Raw genomic sequence first — 12,839 nt, 5'->3', positions numbered from 1 at the left:
AGAAGTTTGGCTTTGAGGCCTAGCACAAAGGCTCGCGCATTCCATTCACAGCCTCACTCCCCTCCTCCTTGTCGTGTGCATGCCCTCTCTCCCTAGCGCCTCCTCATCTCGTTAGTGCGCAGCTGTGCACACGCACGTACATGCCTACACTCACACGTAGACACACCTAAACACGTGATTTCCCTCTCACATTTTAACATCCACTCGCCCCTACACTGTAAACTTGTATATAGCTTATTACTTCTGATCACCGTTAGTGCCTTAGTTATCATCATATACACTACTGATTCTTATTTGTACATATTGTATCACCATTTATATTGAATTATTAATTGGCTGCTATTGTTGCTATATCTGATCAGTATTAGTTCGCTAATTCATGTCAGCTATTTCAATAAATGGTATCTTTGGAATAAACTGTGTCCTGTTTATTGTTACAATATTCACTGAATGCCAACCTCTGCCAAGAAAAGTATTCTAATTGCCTTCACCCATTTGGTGGTTATATGAATGTTATAGATCTAGAGTAAACATTACATTAGCGCTACCATACTCACTAAACTATAGCAGCATCATCAAGTTATTCCAGTGATTTTAACAGTTTAGCTATAAACTATTAGACACTTGAAGTAATGATTAATGAATTTATGAGACTGATTCCTTTTCATACGAGACTGATTTGATAAGCCTATTGCACCTACAGCATCTTGCAGAACCTGCCACAGTTCTTCTGGACACTTGGTTACACTCGCTTCTTCATTTTGCCCCAAAATTTTGCCAGTAGCCTTCATGATGTTTTCTTTTTTTAATCTGAAAAGTGCTCTCTTATGGAATATGCTGCTCAGACATTTACAAAAATGTATTCTTTTCTGTAACTTTTAGTTTTGTGCTGGAAAAAAATGAACGTTTGGAACTTGAAAACGTTTTTGTAATGTTTTGACTCAATAATGTAGAAGTCATAAAATAGAAATCTATAACAAAGTTTATATGGAAAAAAAAAATAGGGGGCCGAAGACTTTTGTACAGTACTGCAGGTCAGAATCCGGAAAAAACAAACAACTTTTATGTCTTCAGCGATATTGTTTCTAAACTATAGCTGCATTCACTATAGCTGCAAAACAAAACATTTTCTCCAATGCATTCATTCCTGTTTTACTACCAAGTGTGTGACCTGTTGTTCGACACATGAACATTTGCATAGTGTTTTCTTTCTCTGTCCTTGGCCCATTCTTAATTTCTTAAATGTACATTTTTTCTTTTACCCTTTTGTCTTTTCTCTTTGGTAGCACTCAAATTATTGGCACCCTTGGTAAAGTGTTAGTAGGTGATTAACTAGCTCAGTCTCACACTAAAGACATGAGAGAACTCTGATCACTAATTAACCGACAATAATTTATTCCTCGAAAAAAACTTAAACAATATACAGTATTTTTAAACATAAAAGTGAAGGTAATTTTGATGTCCAATTCTTAAACTGCCCAATATATATTTTAAATCAATTAAATAATGCACATTCTTTTTCTATTCTATTCTTTGTCAGTTATTTGTAATAAGCAGGATTTTGTCAGTTCTACACATTATGACACCTAAGACTCACTGTTTAAGGCCCTCTTGCATGCGTATGGATGTTCAGAGCGACACAGGTGAGTCCTCCACTTCCCGTGATGCTCTCCTGACTTGATGAGACCAGTGCACAGGCCGTGCGCCTTATCGCTGTTAAACACAACACAACACACACTTTAACTACATTTAAACACCTGCTGTGAAAGTCAGGGCTTACCATCATACAATATAAGAGTAGTTGTTAATTTATTTAACTTACTTATTTTCTTGACTTAGGGATTTTTATCAATATATGAATAATGTTATGCATGGAATTCTGTAGGCTGACATGATGTTATGTTGTGTAAATACTGTACTTTTAGTTTATTTGTTGATTACAGCCAAAAGGGGACAAGTAGGGGAAACTGTTGCTTCTTAGGCTGTTGTATTCAGTGCTCCTAGTGGTTTGTTGTCATTTGTCTTTTTTTTTTGTCTTATGTTCTTCTATGTCTGTTTTGATGTCTTGCTGCAAAACCAATTGCCCTCTGGGGACAATAAATTTGAAAGCTGAACTTGAAGTTAGTAGTAGCAGTGGTAGTAAAAATACTGTTAGTAACGTTATTATTATTATTATTATTGTTATTATTATTATTAGTAGTAGTAGTCGTAGTAGCAGCAGTAGTAATATTAACACTATTCTTATTAGTAGTAGTAATATTAGGAGAAGTGACAGTAATACTAGTAGTAATAGTAGCTTTATTATTATGATAATTATTGGTAGTGGTGGTAGTGGGAAAGCCATGGCCTAATGGTCAGAGAAGCAGCTTTGGGACCAAAAGGTTGCCGGTTCGATTCTCTGGACCAGCAGGAATGGCTGAAGCATCCTTGAGCAAGGCACCAAACCCCTCACTGCTCCCCAGGCTGCTCTGGGTATGTTGTCTGTCGCTCTGGATAAATGCCATTAATGTAATAATAGTAGCATTATTATTATTATTATTATTATTATTATTATTATTATTTGTAGGAGTAGTATTGGCAGTAATAGTAGTGGTACTCTTTTTGGGTAGATCATTTCAGTTAAATTGATTTTTCATTACATTTTTAATAAATATTAAGATATTTAAGAGTAGGCTTTGAGAGTATTCACAAGTTAAAGGCCATTTAACGACTTCAATAATTCTTTCACACCTAAGTTTCATACATACCACTACAGTATCTTTTGAATTATGAATGTAAAACCTTTCACGCTGTATTACTCCACACTGTACATCCCTTTTTGCCATTTTTTTCAACCTTGCAATACTATTTCAAGAAATTCTCCATAATTTCCAAAGGATGATTCCTTACAAAGAAGTAATTCTGTTCCAAATGGTTTAAACATCTGAAACTTTAAACTTCATATAGTATGGACCTTTATCTATTCGTAAAAATTCCTTCATTTCCTTTGTATTCTTTTTTTTCATCCGTTGTCTGAACACTTAGTTGTACAGTAAAGGCATTTCGTACAATCTGAATCTATGAAGCGTTTAAACAATTGGTATAAAACTATCTATTTGACACCTTGGAAACATAGTGTTTTTGTTTTCTTCTTTTTTCATGCCTTAAATGTGTGAGGTTAATAACGTGATTATTGTAGTTGTTGATCATGATGATGTTGATCTTACGCGAGATCAGGCTGCTCGGGAGCCCAGTGTGTGTAGGCGGAGGTAGCTGCATCAGACCAGCTGAACTCGGTGCTGTCTGGCTGAACTTGACAGGATATCGAGGTGCATTTCTGCAAAAGAATTAAATCATGTCAAAAACGTTTTTGCTTGTTGGTTTGAAGAGTGTGAAGAGAAAATATTTGCCCCTCTATGTAGATTTAAATGAACATTTATACATTTACACTGAAGAGAAATGTGGACTGTGCATTTTGGATGGTCTGGTCACTAACATCTTAACAATGTACAAGTGTTACAGGTAATATAGGAATCTCACACACACACACACACACACACACACAGTTTTAGTCTCTTTTACAGCCAGCATGTAATTCTTTTTTAGGTAAGTAGGTCAGGATGGAGAGCCTCACCAGGGTGGAATAGCCGAGCCACAGGTCGTAATAGGACAGGTCCAGACCTAAGATGTACTGCTCCTCTTCTGCTGATTCAACAGACACCAAGTCAGCGCCCTCCTTCAAACACTCACTCCGAGCAGAGGTCCAGCTCTTCCTCAGTGTGTGGTGAACTTTGTAACAGTTAGAACCAAACTGTTCCCACTGATTTGCCGTGTCACACAACACAGGAGGGTTTGCTACAAAGACAGAAAGAAAAGACCAACAGTAGCTCTGTGATTAAAAAAATCCTTAAAGGAGTTATTTGAAAGCATTAAAAATAATCTAACTTGAAACACTTTTTTTTTTGTATGCTTAAATAGGGGTGGCACGGTGGTGTAGTGGTTAGTGCTGTCGCCTCACAGCAAGAAGGTCCGGGTTCGAGCCCCGTGGCCGGCGAGGGCCTTTCTGTGCGGAGTTTGCATGTTCTCCCCGTGTCCGCGTGGGTTTCCTCCGGGTGCTCCGGTTTCCCCCACAGTCCAAAGACATGCAGGTTAGGTTAACTGGTGACTCTAAATTGACCGTAGGTGTGAATGTGAGTGTGAATGGTTGTCTGTGTCTATGTATCAGCCCTGTGATGACCTGGCGACTTGTCCAGGGTGTACCCCGCCTTTCGCCCGTAGTCAGCTGGGATAGGCTCCAGCTTGCCTGCGACCCTGTAGAACAGGATAAAGCGGCTACAGATAATGAGATGAGATGCTTAAATAGGATAAGAAACTAAAAGTGACCTAGAGGAGCCTTGGGCCCTTAGATTTTTTTTTTAAAGCGGCGGCCTGTCATTTTCAAAACCTCTAACAATTACAAACCAAATATCAGTTGCATTATACTGCGGTGACACTGACCAGTCTCCACTTTCCTCCAAACAAGCCATATTATCATTCAAATTATTTTTACGGCGTTTTGATTGGCTACGCAAACTGCAAATAACTGACTACAAATATTGGTCTGCTCATACACAGTTACTTTGCACTTTTATCAACATGGCTCAATTTCTTTGTTATCGTTTGACTCATCATAATCAGTATTTCAAAAAATAATAATAATTTGAATGATAAAATAATTATTAAACTTGGTTTTCACAAAATATCGTGATTTGTTAGTCTTGCAAGCAATTATTTGCCTCTGCCTTGGGCATTGGCAAATAATGAATTGCTTGCTCACCACTAACAAATCACAATATTTTGTTCAGCCTCGTCCAATAATTGCTTGTTGTTGTTAAAACTAGCTATGGTTCATGAGTTAAATGCATTTATTTATTTATTAAGAAGCAAAGCTGAGCAGCTCTGAGCTGACTGACATGGGGTGGAGCTAATTTCTGGGCCAGAAAAATGTCAAACAAAACCTGAAGTAACAAAGTAGTTACTGAGTTTTTGTTTGTTTAAACTTATTAAACACTGACGACACATTTTTATTCGTTATAGTTACATTTAAACTAGAGGTTTTTTTTATTACTTACATTAAAGCAGCTATAATGTTTTTCATGGTGGAAAACTTAAACTGAAAGTTATGGCTTTATCTCTGACACTGGAGACTCCTTCCATAAATAAACGCCTCCTTACAGAAAACTTCTCCATATCAAAAATATATGTCAATAATTTACGCCCACCATACAAGTCTCCGTGTAAGTTGTTACTATAGAAACAATAATGTATTAGAGCATTATAAACCTAATATTTGCATTGCTGCTGGCACAACTATCATTTTCTGTCCTGGAAACTAAAAACAAAGAAAGTAGCAAGCTTCAATACAGAGTATTTTTTGAAGTCATGTTTTTCACTCTGTTAGAAACGTAACATACGGTTGTCTCGTTTGCAGATGTACTGCTGAGGGATTGTGCAGTGCTCGTCTTTCCAGCGGCCATTGCTGTTCCCGTCCACTTGTCCACAGTCCTCGTTGTTAAAGTTATCTGGCTGTCCTGGCCTCCAATACCTATAAATGATAGCAAAAATTGTGCAACTGCAATAAAATTTACATTACAATATTTCACAGTATGTCAAGCACCTAGAATTTTTGTACAACCCCGATTCCAAAAAAGTTGGGACAAAGTACAAATTGTAAATAAAAACAGAATGCAATAATTTACAAATCTCAAAAACTGATATTGTATTCACAATAGAACATAGACAACATATCAAATGTCAAAAGTGAAACATTTTGAAATTTCATGCCAAATATTGGCTCATTTGAAATTTCATGACAGCAACACATCTCAAAAAAGTTGGGACGGGGCAATAAGAGGCTGGAAAAGTTAAAGGTACAAAAAAGGAACAGCTGGAGGACCAAATTGCAACTCATTAGGTCAACTGGCAATAGGTCATTAACATGACTTGGTATAAAAAGAGCATCTTGGAGTGGCAGCGGCCCTCAGAAGTAAAGATGGGAAGAGGATCACCAATCCCCCTAATTCTGCGCTGACAAATAGTGGAGCAATATCAGAAAGGAGTTCGACAGTGTAAAATTGCAAAGAGTTTGAACATATCATCATCTACAGTGCACAATATCATCAAAAGATTCAGAGAATCTGGAAGAATCTCTGTGCGTAAGGGTCAAGGCCGGAAAACCATACTGGGTGCCCGTGATCTTCGGGCCCTTAGACGGCACTGCATCACATACAGGCATGCTTCTGTATTGGAAATCACAAAATGGGCTCAGGAATATTTCCAGAGAACATTATCTGTGAACACAATTCACCGTGTCATCCGCCGTTGCCAGCTAAAACTCTATAGTTCAAAGAAGAAGCCGTATCTAAACATGATCCAGAAGCGCAGACGTCTTCTCTGGGCCAAGGCTCATTTAAAATGGACTGTGGCAAAGTGGAAAACTGTTCTGTGGTCAGACGAATCAAAATTTGAAGTTCTTTATGGAAATCAGGGACGCCGTGTCATTCGGACTAAAGAGGAGAAGGACGACCCAAGTTGTTATCAGCGCTCAGTTCAGAAGCCTGCATCTCTGATGGTATGGGGTTGCATTAGTGCGTGTGGCATGGGCAGCTTACACATCTGGAAAGACACCATCAATGCTGAAAGGTATATCCAGGTTCTAGAGCAACATATGCTCCCATCCAGACGACGTCTCTTTCAGGGAAGACCTTGCATTTTCCAACATGGCAATGCCAAACCACATACTGCATCAATTACAGCATCATGGCTGCGTAGAAGAAGGGTCCGGGTACTGAACTGGCCAGCCTGCAGTCCAGATCTTTCACCCATAGAAAACATTTGGCGCATCATAAAACGGAAGATACGACAAAAAAGACCTAAGACAGTTGAGCAACTAGAATCCTACATTAGACAAGAATGGGTTAACATTCCTATCCCTAAACTTGAGCAACTTGTCTCCTCAGTCCCCAGACGTTTACAGACTGTTGTAAAGAGAAAAGGGGATGTCTCACAGTGGTAAACATGGCCTTGTCCCAACTTTTTTGAGACGTGTTGTTGTCATGAAATTTAAAATCACCTAATTTTTCTCTTTAAATGATACATTTTCTCAGTTTAAACATTTGATATGTCATCTATGTTCTATTCTGAATAAAATATGGAATTTTGAAACTTCCACATCATTGCATTCCGTTTTTATTTACAATTTGTACTTTGTCCCAACTTTTTTGGAAGCGGGGTTGTACATATGTGGGAATTACAATGAATATCTGATTCATATTATGATTACTGTAATGTTTTTAAAGTAACACTAACTTCCTGTATATGAAAAGTCATGGTAGTACAACAAAAACTTGGTGTTACTGTAACAACTATTTTTTACACCACAACGCTGTTCAGTTCTTGAATCTGACTGGTTTTAAGGTACTGATTAATTTTCCATAACAGCGCCGTGCTCTGACAACAGTTCTGGCTGTAATTCAAGTCAAAGTTTATTTATATTTATATACAAATTCTAAGGCTAATAATAAACTGATAAAGAAAACGTACTGCGATTGCTTTTCAAACATTCCACAACATTAAAAGTAACTATAAACAGATAAAACGTAAATGGATTGAAGTGTTAACAGTAGCTACAGATTGTTATCCACAAAAAGAGGAGAATCCGACTGTTACAACACACTGACACTGGAGACTCCTTCCATAAATGATAAATTAGCATCTCCTTACAAAAAACCCATCACCTTACAAATACCTGTTATCTTATTTGTTACTAAAGGAAAGATGATGTATCAAGATAAATGCAGATAGAAAGACACGTACTCCAAATAGGGGTAATAAACACTGTCATCGCTCCACTCCCAGTTCCCCTCAGAGACGATATCGTTCAGGCCGATCCAGTACATATCATGGCCCAGCTGTGTACTGACCCACGTCTACGAATACGAGATGATGTAAGAAATTACAGTTTAATGCACTTCCATCTTCTTTATACAGAGTCTCGTTCTTATGCTTAATATACACTTTATATATTACCGTTATTAAACAATATCAAATAGGTTTGTTCAGAATAGCTGGAAGTTAGCTGATGTGATCATTAGCTAATTAGATGACTAGCTTATTAGCCGAGTTAAATTTGAGACAGTAAAAACTTTGGATGACCGTTAGCTGCTTATATTATTAGCTGAAGTAAAGGTCAGTTAGCTATCTGATTTAAACAGATGATTAGCTGAGGTAAATGCCACATATTAGCTGAGTTAAAGGCTAATTAGCTGTGAGAGTTAGACCTTAGATGTTTAGCTGAGGTAAATGTAACATATTAGTTGAATTAAAGGCTAATTAGTTGCAAGAGTTAAACATTAGATGTTTAGCTGAGGTAAATGTCATATTAGCTGAGATAAAGGCTAATTAATTGTGAGTTGAACATTAGATGTTTAGCTGAGGTAAATGTAGCATATTAGTTGAATTAAAGACTAATTAGTTGTGTGTGAGTTAGACAGTCGATATTTAGCTGAGGTAAATATCATGTATTAGCTAAGCTAAAGGCTAACTAGCTGCATGAGTTAAACATTAGATGTTTAGCTGAGGTAAATGTCGCATGAGCTGAGCTAAAGGCTAATTAGTTGCGCGAGTTGAACATTAGATGTTTAGCTGAGATAAATGTAGCTTATTAGCTGAGTTAAAGGCTAATTAGTTGCGCGAGTTGAACATTAGATGTTTAGCAGAGATAAATGTAGCTTATTAGCTGAGCTAAAGGCTAATTAGTTGCGCGAGTTGAACATTAGATGTTTAGCTGAGATAAATGTAGCTTATTAGCTGAGTTGAAGGCTAATTAGTTGCAGGAGTTAAACATTAGATGTTTAGTTGAGGTAAATGTAGCTTATTAGCTGAGTTAAAGGCTAAGTGTGAGTTAGACATTAGATATTTAGCTGAGGTAAATGTTGCATATTAGCTGAGTTATAGGTTAATTAGCTATCTGATTTAAATGTGAGATGTTTAGCTAAGGTAAATGTAGCTTATTAGCTGAAGTAAAGCCTAATTAGTTGCGCGAGTTGAACATTAGATGTTTAGCTGAGATAAATGTAGCTTATTAGCTGAGTTAAAGGCTAATTAGTTGCGCGAGGTGAACATTAGATGTTTAGCTGAGATAAATGTAGCTTATTAGCTGAGTTAAAGGCTAATTAGTTGCGCGAGTTGAACATTAGATGTTTAGCAGAGATAAATGTAGCTTATTAGCTGAGTTAAAGGCTAATTAGTTGCGCGAGTTGAACATTAGATGTTTAGCAGAGATAAATGTAGCTTATTAGCTGAGTTAAAGGCTAATTAGTTGCGCGAGTTGAACATTAGATGTTTAGCTGAGATAAATGTAGCTTATTAGCTGAGTTGAAGGCTAATTAGTTGCGCGAGGTGAACATTAGATGTTTAGCTGAGATAAATGTAGCTTATTAGCTGAGTTGAAGGCTAATTAGTTGCAGGAGTTAAACATTAGATGTTTAGTTGAGGTAAATGTCATATATGAGCTGAGTTAAAGGCTAATTAGTTGCACGAGTTAGACGTTAAATATTTAGCTGAGGTAAATGTAGCTTATTAGCTGAGTTAAAGGCTAAGTGTGAGTTAGACATTAGATATTTAGCTGAGGTAAATGTTGCATATTAGCTGAGTTATAGGTTAATTAGCTATCTGATTTAAATGTGAGATGTTTAGCTAAGGTAAATGTAGCTTATTAGCTGAAGTAAAGGTCAATTAGCTATCTGATTTAAACAGATGCTTAGCTGAGGTAAATGTTGCATGTTAGCTGAGTTATTTGTTAGCTATTAGGTGAGGTGACTATGAGCTTCTTCATTGTATTGAATTTTAGATAGTTAGCTGAGGTACTGTAGCTTGTTAGCTTAGTTAAATGTTAGCTAGTTTGGTGAGGTGACTTATTCCTTGGGTTTATGTTAGGTAGTAAGCTGAGTTAAATGTTAGCTGGCTGTTTATTTTTATATCATGCTGTTTGAGTTTCTTAGAGCTACATTTTCAGATATAAATGTATTATTATTATTAGTAGTAGTAGTAGTAGTAGTAGTAGTAGTATACCACCTTGAGATTTTATTGGGAATTTAAAAAGTGCTATACACAAAGTTTATTCCTTTCAAGTTTATTAACTAAAAAGAAGTTTATCAACCTTTTATCAACGCTATGCCAGCAGAGCTTTCCGGCTCTCATCACATCCACCCACCCTCCACTGTTTTAACTTGATCGCTACCCTCTGCCTGTCTCACCCTTTCATGAAGGTTCGTGATGCTCATCAGATGGCCTCCTTTGTTCTCACAATCGACCAGAGCATCATGCCATGTCTTTTTATCGGTGGAGAAAAAGTAACACCTGTATTCGTACTCCCTCCATCCTGTTTCACAATCGCCAAGCACTGAGAGACAAACAGACAGACAGGCAGACAGACAGGTGAACATAGAGAAGGAGAAAGTGATACAGGTGTACAGAGACAGTAAGAGAAGGAGACAGATGAGACAGAGAAGTAAAAGGAGGATAGATAGATAGATGTTCAGCTCCTTGGCTGAGGTGATTATTATTTCCTCAGGTGAGGTAAATGTTAGTTTGCGAAGTTGAATGTTCGCTATCTAACAGACTTGGGCCTTACCTGATTAGGTGACAAATATTAACTAATTAGTTGAGTTAAATGCTACTAGCTGAGGTTGGTGTTAGCTACCTGAATGGGCTATTTGCTAGCTCCATTGAATGCTAGCTAGTTAACTGATAATAATGCTAACTAGTTAATTGAATTCAGTGTTAACCAAGTCTGGTACTGGCTAGTTAGTTGAGAAAAGGCAGGGTATTATGTAGCTGAGTTCAATGTTGGGTATTATCTACAGTTAGCGAGCTGACTGAGTTGCTAGTTACTAGTGTGTTAGCTGTTAGAGTTGAATGCTGGCTAGTTAGTTGAGTGTTCGCTGGTTAACTGAAATGACACTGACACCAACACTGTTATGTGGGATGTTATTTGCTGTGTATTAATGAAATATTTTACAGAAAAATTACTCAATAACAAACAGAATTTGATACCAACGAGAGGTTGACTTTCTAAAGGTTTCTCTGCTGAACTACACAAGTGAGACTAAATTAAACTTTATACCCTGTCATTTGACAGGATGTGCAGTCATTTTGAAGAGCCATTCTGTGTGAAGAGGACACACATCCATCATAAAAGTCCCATGACAATGGCTAAAGTCATGTGAGAAAAGTATCCAAATGGCAGCAGTAATAATACAGCACTGCTAATGTTTGACTGGACTTGCTTAATCAGTTTGCAGAGACTTGTAAAAAAAAAAAAAAATCAAAATCACGTGGATTACAAATGAAGTGAAGATAAAGAATACTGGCTGTGAATTGAGTTGGATATTTTAGCACAGTTATGTGGGATGTTGTTTGCTGTGTTTTAACAAAAGATCTTAATTAGTTCAACATTTTACAGGGTGTTATTTATTTTATTAATGAAATTTTTGAATGTAATGGAAATCTGCTGGTTCTTTTTTATTGTTTTTTGAGAACCTTGAAATTTTAAATGCTACAACATTTTCCAAAATAAAATAAAACACTAAACAAAGACAAAATTGTTCACAACAACAATTTAACATTAAGAATTGAAGGTGGGGGGGGGGCGGTTTAACCTAAATTGTTAATGTAACAGAAATTGGTTCATATCCTCAAATCCTCAAAATTATTTTTCATTTAATATTTAATAATAAATTATTTCATTAAAAAACCCCTAAAAATTCAAAACTTACTAAAATTACCAAATGTAACTGAAATCACCTGATTGAATCCACATCAAATTTATTTTTTCATGTTATTTTGTTTAAAAACTTTTTTAAACACCACAAAATTGCTAATGTAATAGAAATCTGCTAGTCAAATAACCAAACAAAAAAAATTAAAGTCTTCTGAAATAATTAAAATGAATCAAATTCGAGGATAGTAAACCGATTCTGAAGACAAATTCAATATCAAAATAATATGAAATTATTTTTTACTTAATGTATCTTTATTATTAATCTATATATAAACTATAAAAAGTAATACTTACCAGACTGAACAAGACCAAAAAGTGTGATGAAGAGCAAGATCATTCTTTGCTCTTTTTCACTTAGTGAGACAATAAATTAGCACTTAAAGAAAAAAAAAACTCTCAAGCTATATATTATTTCTCGATATTTCAGTTCCAGTGTTATCAGTTTGAATAAATTCTAGCTGAGCTTAACTTTCAAAGTTAGATGTTTTGCCTCATGTCTATATATAAAAAAAAAAACGTGGTTTCTTTCCTCACTTTTTCCTCAGAGTGTGTGCACCAGCCATCCCTCTCCACAGCTCTGAGCATCTTCAGGTGTCAGGGCTTCTTTTCAGTCTCATCCCAAAGTCCAAAGATGAAGCTGTAAAAACAACATGGCTGCCTGATGCTGCAGGAAACTCAGCATTAATACTTCATTATACTGTAGACCAACTTTATGGTCAAATTTTATTCTTGAAATTAACATAATTGAATGTGAAAATGTACAATATCAGGCTAAATTGTTTTATTTATAGTTAATACTTTCATTATATTATTATTAAGCTGCAGAAATATACAACTAAGCAATAAACTGTGAATATTATAGGCTATTATTTGTCGGCCCACTACAAATTATTTAATTATAGCACAGAAATGCACAATAAACTTTCAACTACTAATGTATACATAAAAAGTGTACTATAATTTTTACCATCATTTTGAAATGGCAACTTTTTACTGATTAAATCAGAGGAATATCACAAAGTGCTTAGATAGTTACTTA

At 36.1% G+C, this 12,839-nt stretch overlaps 1 protein-coding gene across 1 annotated transcript in view; it reads right to left on the bottom strand.

The window, feature by feature from the left end:
* LOC132895772 (macrophage mannose receptor 1) overlaps positions 1 to 12,137 on the bottom strand; it is a 67,503-nt gene extending 55,366 nt beyond the window's left edge. Inside the window, exons 1-7 of the mRNA XM_060936606.1 lie at positions 12,095 to 12,137; positions 10,275 to 10,420; positions 7,834 to 7,946; positions 5,433 to 5,563; positions 3,614 to 3,834; positions 3,207 to 3,316; positions 1,598 to 1,713 (exon numbers count right to left, since the gene is read on the bottom strand). Of these exons, the coding sequence (XP_060792589.1) occupies positions 1,598 to 1,713; positions 3,207 to 3,316; positions 3,614 to 3,834; positions 5,433 to 5,563; positions 7,834 to 7,946; positions 10,275 to 10,420; positions 12,095 to 12,137 (880 nt within the window). The remainder of the gene's footprint in view (positions 1 to 1,597; positions 1,714 to 3,206; positions 3,317 to 3,613; positions 3,835 to 5,432; positions 5,564 to 7,833; positions 7,947 to 10,274; positions 10,421 to 12,094) is intronic.
* Positions 12,138 to 12,839: the final 702 nt, after the last annotated feature.

The sequence above is a fragment of the Neoarius graeffei genome, chromosome 12, assembly GCF_027579695.1.
Source record: "Neoarius graeffei isolate fNeoGra1 chromosome 12, fNeoGra1.pri, whole genome shotgun sequence".
Taxonomy (NCBI): Eukaryota; Metazoa; Chordata; class Actinopteri; order Siluriformes; family Ariidae; genus Neoarius; species Neoarius graeffei.
This window is presented reverse-complemented; position numbering and strand designations above follow the sequence as displayed.